This window comes from Physeter macrocephalus, chromosome 20, assembly GCF_002837175.3.
Source record: "Physeter macrocephalus isolate SW-GA chromosome 20, ASM283717v5, whole genome shotgun sequence".
In the NCBI taxonomy this organism is placed as follows: Eukaryota; Metazoa; Chordata; class Mammalia; order Artiodactyla; family Physeteridae; genus Physeter; species Physeter macrocephalus.
Window position 1 is genome coordinate 96,722,771 of NC_041233.1, and position 9,561 is coordinate 96,732,331.

Below are 9,561 nucleotides of genomic sequence, written 5' to 3' on the forward strand. Positions count from 1 at the left end.
TTAATTGTACTTTAATTTTTTTTATAGCATCTGATTTTATTTATTTATTTATTCTGGTTAAATCCTTTTTTTTTTTTTAACATCTCTATTGGAGTATAATTGCTTTACAACGGTGTGTTAGTTTCTGCTATATAACAAAGCGAATCAGCTATACATATACATACATCCCCATATCCCCTCCCTCTTGCATCTCCCTCCCACCCTCCCTATCCCACCCCTCTAGGGGGTCACAAAGCACATGAGCTGATCTCCCTGTGATGTGTGGCTGCTTCCCACTAGCTATCTATTTTACATTTGGTGGTGTATATATGTCCATGCCACTCTCTCATTTCGTCCCAGCTTACCCTTCCCCCTTTCCGTGTCCTCAAGTCCATTCTCTACGTCTGCGTCTTTATTGCTTTCCTGCCCCTAGGTTCTTCAGAACCATAATTTTTTAAAGATGATTTAAAAAGAAAAAAAGAACTCTACTCATAGTGCAGCCGTGAGTGAAGAAGGACATAAGAGGGGGGTTGATACTGAAATTTCTCTCCCAGGTTTGTAGCATATCTTTAATCAAGTTTTATTCTTTCCCACCACCCATGCCTCTGCTGCCTGTGTATACAGGTGCTCAGAAGTTTCGATTCAGTAATCAGTTCCAACTGCACTGAGGAGCTGGAGAGCGCTGGCATAGAGGTGCTGAAGTACTCGCAGGTATGACCGAGCCCAGGGCGAGCTTACGGCCCTTGGTTGTCTATCTGTTGTGAGCCCCACTAGCTTTATAAACACAAACTACCTCTACCCCAGTCAGTTTATTCTTTTCTGGAGTACTACCAAGTCTTTTCTTTATCCTCAGAAGCTGCATTTCACATTAATGTTTTGATGAAATCCAAGGTATAAAAGATTAGAAATCTGGAAGTTGAATTTAGTTTAGTTAGAACTAAAACTACAATTTTTGTGCTCAAAGGCCTCATTGAACATCCTTATTTTTCAGGTTTATATTTATTTATATTTACTTATTTATTTCAGGAAATATTATTATGGAATCTATTTTTTTTTAAGTCTTTATTGAATTTGTTACAACATCGCTTCTGTTTTATGTTTTGGCTTTTTGGCCGTGAGGTATGTGTGATCTTAGTTTCCCGACCAGGGATCAAACCCACGCTCCCTGCACTGGAAGGTGAAGTCTTAACCACTGGACCGCCAGGGAAGTCCCATGGAATCTATTTTTGAAAGAACACCTTTGGGTTTTGTAGATGGAAACAATGACAAAGTTACTTTGTATTTTTTTTTTATTCTCAGGGAATCACCTGCATGTCAGATTTTTCCTGGAGCATTAGCTTTGTAAAAATGACTTTCTTCCCCAAAGCTTTGCCCTTTCAGCATAGGCCATATCATAAGTAAAACAAATGTGAAGTTGCTTTGTAAATGCTGAAGTACTGGACTGGTGGTTAAAGTCGACATCAGAATCCCCTTGGGACTTTCACTAAACTATGTATGCCCTTCAGTCTCCTGACCTGATCTTACCCTCCTCCCCCGAGTTCTGATTAAGAATATCCGGGGACGGGGGGGCTTCCCTGGTGGCGCAGTGGTTGAGAGTCCGCCTGCCGATGCAGGGGAGGCGGGTTCGTGCCCCGGTCCGGGAAGATCCCACATGCCGCAGAGCGGCTGGGCCCGCGGGCCATGGCCACTGAGCCTGCGCGTCCGGAACCTGTGCTCCGCAACGGGAGAGGCCACAACAGTGAGAGGCCCGCGTACTGCAAAAAAAAAAAAAAAAAAAAAAATGTCCAGGGAGGAGCAAGGATGGTGCAATTTAAAAAACTCTCTTAATGATGCTGCTACAGCCATTCCCTCCCCCGATTCCAGCTGCAAATCACTGTGCTTAGATTTGTGGTTTAAAATTTTATCACAGTTTTGAAGAAGTACACTTTAAAATACTTTGTTTTTAAGCTGAAGCATTAGGGTCTTGATGTGAGTTGACGTTTCTGGCTGCTGGCTGATTTGGGGCCACCTAGGATATCATCTTGGTTCCAGAGAGTTCCAGTGTTGGTGGCCTTTGGGCAAAACTAAATGTGTCAGCATGTAAGACTCATATGTAGGATTCAGTGGAGAGTTTTTAAATGTTAAGAATTCTAGTTTCCTCTTTATTTGCTTTCCTTCCCATCCCCACACCCCCACTTAACAAACTGTATCTCCCAATAGGTCAAGGAAGTTAAAAAAACTTCTTCAGGCCTGGAACTCTGCATGGTTACTTCAATTCCTGGTAGGAAACCCACCTTGACCACCATTCCAGACGTTGACTGTCTGCTCTGGGCCATTGGACGGGACCCAAACTCCAGGGGCCTGAATTTAAACAAACTGGTAAGCTGACCTAGTCTGCCTACGATATTCTATTTTTTTCCCCCCAGTTTTATTGAGAAATAATTGACATACATCCCTGCATAAGTTTAGGGCATACAGCACCATGGTTTGATTTACATACATTGTGAAATGGTCACACAAGTGGGTCAGCTAACATCCATCTTCTCATATAGATACAATAAAAGTAGAAAAGAAAAAAGGAAAAAATTTTCTCTGTGTGTTGAGAACTCTTAGGGTTTACTCTCTTAACAGCAGTGTTATCTGTAGTCACCATGTTGGACGTTATATCCCTGGTATTGTACTTATTTATATTGTCACTGGAAGTTTGTACCTTTTGACCACTTTCCTTGCCTAAAACCTTCTTGCATCGGTCAGTAGTCCTGTGATTTCCCCTGATCCAACCCCAGACCCCCCAAAACTTGAGTGGGTTCTATTGGATTCTTTTCTGTTTATTCCGTGTGTCCAGTTTGTCATTAAATCCCATTGCTTCTGCCTTTGGAATGGAAATAAAGGGGTTTTTTCCCCTTTCTAGTGTCATCACCCTAGATCAGGTCATCGTCTTGCCATTTCCTGACTAGCCTTCTCCCTACAGATTTCTTTTTTACTATGATACCTGTCTCTTTAAACCCCTATAATTATTTCTTATTGTCTGCAGCTCTAATCCTAATGGATGGGTGTGTGACTCGTCATGGACATTGTGGCACTCGGGGATGGGTACAGATGTGAAGCTCATCTACCAGTGCTATAGTTAGCATTCTTATTTGTTCTTTTAAATTTTGAAGGACAGTCTAGTATAGTAGTAGCCTGGGGTGTGGGTCCCAGTGTTTCACCCAGTTTTCAACCTTAGTTCTGTTACTTACCAGTTTCATGGCCTTAAGCAAGTAGCTTAGTTACTCTTAAGTTTCAACTGCTTCATATAAATATGGCAATAAAAATAGTACTTGTTGCTTTGGGTTATAGAGAAGAGTAAATGAGAGTGCATACAAAGTAACTTGCTTAGATGCTGGCTTATAGCATGAACTCAATAAATATTAACCAGCTGCTGTTGATGGTGAGGGTGATGATCTTTCTGACGTGCTATAATACTCTACTAGTAATAATAGAATATTTTATATTTTTGAGGTTTATATATTTGATGGAGCCTCTTGAGTGGTGTGTCTCATAGTTTGATTTATGTTCTGATATTAGTATCTGTTTTAAGTTGCATCCCTTTTTCATTTCAATAAAAGGTATTTTTCATAATTAAAAAAAATATCCAGGGACATTTTTTACTTGATTTTTTTTTTTTTTTTTTGGTGTGTGTGGTATGCAGGCCTTCCATATTAGTATCTGTTTTAAGTTGCATCCCTTTTTCATTTCAATAAAAGGTATTTTTCATAATTAAAAAAAATATCCAGGGACATTTTTTACTTGATTTTTTTTTTTTTTTTTTTTGGTGTCTGTGACATGCAGGCCTCCCTCTGTTGTGGCCTCTCCCGTTGCAGAGCACGGGCTCCGGACGCGCAGGCTCAGCGGCCATGGCTCACGGGCCCAGCCGCTCCGCGGCATGTGGGATCTTCCCAGACCGGGGCGCGAACCCGGTTCCCCTGCATCGGCAGGCGGACGCGCAACCACTGCGCCACCAGGGAAGCCCTTTACTTGGTTTTAATCTTACTGTTCAGTGGAATTTAGTAAAATTAGTTATCTATTTTTATATTAACAAAACTATTCATCCAGCTTTTCACCTTTTAAGAGATATTGTGCCTTTATGCAGATATAGGCAATGGTAGGTCCAGTTTTGAACTATATTTGCTGGATTTTTTTTTAATGAGGCAAAAATTTTCCATCTCATTCAGTGTTAAGATACATATTTATACTTCAAACTGAATGATTACTATTGTAAGTCTTGGCAACATGTTACTGGCCTACTTTAATCGTTTTTAAAAAAATTTTATTGGAGTATAGTTGATTTACAATGTTGTATTAGTGTCTGCTGTAGAGCAAAGTCAATGAGTTATACATATACATACACCCACTGCTTTTTTAGATTCTTTTCCCTTATAGGTCATTACAGAGTACTGAGAAGAGTTCCCTGTGCTATACTAGCCTACTTTAATCTTGCCAGCAACTGCTTGAGGGGTAAGGATGAGGAACCCAGGAGCACAGAGATAAGAAATTGTCTACCAGGCTTGTAAACTCCACAAGGAGTGGTGATGTCTGTATTATTTACCACTGTATTTACAGTGACTCGGTTAATGCCTCATTTAGAAGTTCAAGTATTTGTTGATAAATGGGTGTAAGTGGCAGAGCTGGGGCTTGAACCCAGATCTCCCAGCTCCAAAGGTTGTACTCTCAACCACTACACTACCTACTCCCTATGCCTGGTGGCCTTCTACTTCTCACATGGGAGTATATACACCAGGGATCTGCAAAGCCACAAGATAAGCATGACACATATTCTTGGAGCAAAAATTCGACTCAATGTATAGGGAGAAATTTTGGTTAAAGGAAGCATTGCTCTCTTTTAGAGTAGAATACAAATTGTGCTTGGATGTTTAAAGATAAAACTGTAAACTTCAAAGAAGTCTACTTTTGATGACTGCTTCAGGCTGTGCCTGTCTAAAGTATGAGTTAGCATGCTTCAGGAGGAGTGCTTCCAAGGAATTGAAAATCACTGTCTTAGGTGGACTCCACGGGGATGCCATGTACCATGTCTGATAGTTGAGTGATTCCTTTTCAGGCTTGCCTGGCCAGCTGAATCGTACAATGCAAAGTCAAATCCTGTTAAAACTCCTCAAAACTGAGTTAAATATTTACCTTTTAAATTAAGCAAAAGATATGAAACTTGCCAGCTTGCTAAGATGTTTTTCATCTTGTGGTTTCTTGGAGATTCAGGCTGAAGAGGTGCCTGAAGTGAGGCAGATCCAGAGGTGTGAGCTGCTATTTTTTTTTGTAGATGGGCCAAATACTTACATGATGTCCCTTTACAATTTTAGGGGATTCAAACTGATGACAAAGGTCATATCCTAGTAGATGAATTCCAGAATACTAATGTAAAAGGTGTCTACGCAGTTGGTGATGTGTGTGGAAAAGCTCTTCTTACTCCAGGTAATGTTTCTTCTTTTGGGGGGCTAAGGGAGGCTCTGTGTGTTATGTAAAACTGTTCAGCTCTTCATAGTCAAATCAGCTCAAGCAGAGTTAAAAGGCTGAGTGTCTTTATGTCATCAAAATGATAAAATGTGTTGAGATAGATGTTGGTTGGGAACCTGACATGTTGTGAATAATATTCATTTTTTCCTTTAAAAATGCTTTGAATAGTATTTAGTTTTCTTTAAAAGATTTTAAAAATGTTAGGTGAAGACTGAAATTTTTCTACAGATGATACAGTCATCCTCTGAAGAATGCTGTAAATTAGAATCCAAGTTGTGTTGGTGACAGTGAAAGGAAGTGGTATTCTTATATGACTGTTTAGTCTTGATACAACCAAGGTTGACCCCCATCCTCAGAACCCCGTACTTCATCCTACTTCATGAGTTAACTGGCGTCATTTCAAGCTCTCTGTTCTGCTTCTGCTGGTGGCATCCGTCCATCTGCTTTCACCTGTACCCCTCCAGGGCCTCACCGTCCTTTCCAAAATGGCCCGGATCTTACTCAGAATGGAAACACACACCCAAAGCCTTTTAGCTCTTTTAGGAAGCTCTCTCCACAAAAGCAAACTAACAAGCAAAGTTTCAAAACCTTCATAACATAATCTAACAGCTGAAAATTTTGTCGAGGTGAAAAAAATTTCTTACGTATCCCACTGATACCTTATTTTGGAAAAAAAATTATCAATTTGAAGTCAATAAAATTAATAACTGATGCTTTTACTGAACTCAGGCGTTTTTTTGTTTGACGATTAGGAATAAAAACAGGCTAAGGAGGATAAACTTTAAAAAAAAATCAAGAAGAAATAAAAATAATTTTTAAGAAAAACAAAATATTCCTGTGAGATGACTATGATTATAAAGTAGAACTGAAGATGCTCGAAACTAATGTAGTTTGCTCCATAAATATATCAAAAAGCTAATATCTGCATTAAGAGGTAACTTGCCAGATGGTTGGGAACTTGTAAATGTGTCTTTTTTTTTTTTTTTGGTCCTAATAGAATGTACAGAATTCACATAAGCCGATAGTTTTGAATTGTTAACTAAGGTATTGATAGGTCTTTTATTATATTGAACTAGATATTGTAATGAGCATTGACAGAAGACTTTGTCAGAACTTGTATGTTAAGCCAGATGGATAAACGGTTAGTAGAATAATCCTGCTATGTTAAAATGAACAGTAAGCTAAACTGATTTAAAAATATCTTTGTAGTTGCGATTGCTGCTGGCCGAAAACTTGCCCATAGACTTTTTGAATGCAAAGAAGATTCCAAGTTAGACTATGACAATATCCCTACGGTGGTCTTCAGCCACCCCCCTATTGGGACAGTGGGACTCACAGAAGGTAGGTGTTTAAAAATAAAGGTCATTTATCGTTTCTTCCCCTCCTCTGCTAACGTTAAACTAGGTGTCTGTCAGCTGACTAAATCTATCTTAGCCCCTGAGTTATATTTCTTTTTAGTTACTAACTTCTCATCACAGGTCCAGTTTCCTCCCCAGCTACTAGTACTTTGAGAGTATAATTCCTTTCCCCACTCCACCCTATCTGTTTGATTTTTAAAGCTTTTTTACTTGAACTAATTTCAAATTTAAAGAAGAGTTGCAAAAATACTACAGAAGACTCCCGTCTACTGGTAACACTTTTGCTGTATCATTTTCTCTCTGTACACATGCACACACACTTCAGTATCTGTTTCGTAAGAACAAGGCCGTTCCCTTACAGAAGCGTAGCTTCAAATGAGAATATTTAAGTGGATACAATATTATCTAAACTTTAGACCTTATTCAAAGTTTGCCTGTTGTCTCAAATAATTTTATTTTTAACATTTTTCCCTTCAAGTCCAGGGTTCATTCCAGGATAATGTAGTATATTTAGTTTTGATACCTCTTTGGTCTCCTTTAGTCAAGAGAAAGAATTCCTTAGCCTGTCTTTTGTCTTTCATGACATTGACATTTTTGTTGTAGATTGTCCCTCACTGTGGGTTTTTTAAAAAATATATTTATTTTATTAATTCATTTTTGGCTGCGCTGGGTCTTTGTTGCTGCACACAGGCTTTCTCTAGTTGCGGCGAGCGGGGGCTGCTCTTCATTGCGGTGCACAGGCTTCTTATTACAGAGCACGGTCTCTAAGTGCACAGGCTCAGTAGTTGTGGCTCGTGGGCTCTAGAGCGCAGGCTCAGTAGTTGTGGCGCGTGGGCTTAGTTGCTCTGCGGCATGTGGGATCTTCCTGGACTAGGGCTCATACCCGTGTCCCCTGCATCGGCAGGCGGATTATTAACCACTGCGCCACCAGGGAAGCCCCAGCTCATTGTGGTTTTGTTTTAATATTTCCTTGTAATTTGATTCAGGTTATGTATTTCCGGCCATCTCTCTGATAGCTCAGTGGAATTGTTTAAGTTTCTGATAGATGCTTTTTCTTTCCCCCCTGTGCAATATAGATGAGGCCATTTATAAATATGGAAAAGAAAACGTGAAGATTTATTCCACCACCTTTACCCCAATGTATCATGCAGTTACCAAAAGGAAAACAAAATGTGTGATGAAAATGGTTTGTGCCAACAAAGAGGAAAAGGTATGGGAAAAATCCACTAAGCTCAAGACTGTCTTCAGGGTTGGCAGGGATGGGGTATTTTGGTGAGGTGGGAAGGGAAGACCGGGTTAAAGCTTTCTCTGATTCAACTGGCACAGTCCCACCTTTATCTGTCTCTCTCTATATATATTTCAGTTCTTCATAATATTTCACATAGAAAGAAGGTTCCACTGCTTTAAAAACATAAGTTGGGGGGTGGGGGAATTCCCTGACAGTCCAGTGGTTAGGACTTGGCACTTTCACTGCTGTGGCCCAGGTTCAATCCCTGGTCAAGGAACTAAGATCCTGCAAGCCACACGGTGCGGCTAAAAAAAGCACGTAAAATATAAAGGGGAGAGGTCGAGATTGTCATTGACCAGTAGGCCAGAATAGATAGGCAACTCAGAAATATTGGTAAGGGTAAGAATTTAATGTAAAAAATTTAGACTTAACATAACCAATCGGTGAGGAAGAAGTTTATTTAGTAAAATGTTCTGAGATAATCAGTTATCTATTTTTGGTTTAACTTTTTGAGGAACTGCCAAACTGTTTTCAAAGTGGCTGTGTCATTTTATGTTCCCTTCAGCAACGTGCAAGCGTTCCAGTTCTTCCTCACCTTCGTCAACACTTGTTACTGTCTTTTTTTATTGTAGCCATCCTACCAGATGTGAAGTGGTATCTCGTTGCGATTTGAGTTTGAATTTGAACAGGTGTTTTTTTTTTTTTTTTAAATAATTTTTGAAATACGTGTTGTTTTGATATTAGGTCAGCCTATTGGGCTTTTCTATAAATTGAATTAAATATTAAAGTGGAACTTAGCAATATGCCTTGGGAACATGGCTTTGTGAGGAACAGTAATTTAACTGAAGATTCAGGTATGGTTTCCAACTTTTCTTATTAAAAAGAACATAGTCTAGGGCTTCCCTGGTGGCGCAGTGGTTGCGCGTCCGCCTGCCGATGCAGGGGAACCGGGTTCGCGCCCCGGTCTGGGAGGATCCCACATGCCGCGGAGCGGCTGGGCCCGTGAGCCATGGCCGCTGGGCCTGCGCGTCCGGAGCCTGTGCTCCGCAACGGGAGAGACCACAGCAAAGGGAGGCCCGCATACCACCAAAAAAAAAAAAAAAAAAAAAGAACATAGTCTGTATCTGAATCAGTGGCCCTTACACCGAAAGCCACAAGATGGTCCCTGGCTTCTGGCTTATAAAAATCAACATCACTGACAGTTGACAGAAGCAGAGAATCAGTGCAAAGAGAAGAAAGTAAGTGGTTTGGCAGGAAGATAAAGGTTGCTGTTTCTTGCCCTGAATGTTCCTCAGTAGCCTGAGCTTTCCAGTTATTGAATCAGCAAGGTTCTTACTTATCTCTTCATATTAGTTATTTCTTTTTTTTTTTTTTTTTTTTGCGGTACGCGGGCCTCTCACTGCTGTGGCCTCTCCCGTTGAGGAGCACAGGCTCCGGACGCGCAGGCTCAGCGGCCATGGCTCACGGGCCCAGCCGCTCCGTGGCATGTGGGATCCTCCCAGACCGGGG

The 9,561-nt window shown here is 40.5% G+C and overlaps 1 protein-coding gene across 2 annotated transcripts in view; it reads left to right on the plus strand.

Annotated features, from left to right (window-relative positions):
* GSR (glutathione-disulfide reductase) overlaps nt 1–9,561 on the plus strand; it is a 48,686-nt gene that overhangs the window by 36,514 nt on the left and 2,611 nt on the right. Inside the window, exons 8-12 of one of the 2 annotated variants that reach the window (XM_007119027.3) lie at nt 604–690; nt 2,179–2,337; nt 5,313–5,424; nt 6,676–6,807; nt 7,901–8,034. In XM_007119027.3, the coding sequence (XP_007119089.1) occupies nt 604–690; nt 2,179–2,337; nt 5,313–5,424; nt 6,676–6,807; nt 7,901–8,034 (624 nt within the window). The remainder of the gene's footprint in view (nt 1–603; nt 691–2,178; nt 2,338–5,312; nt 5,425–6,675; nt 6,808–7,900; nt 8,035–9,561) is intronic. The other variant, XM_007119028.3, reaches the window with a different exon arrangement.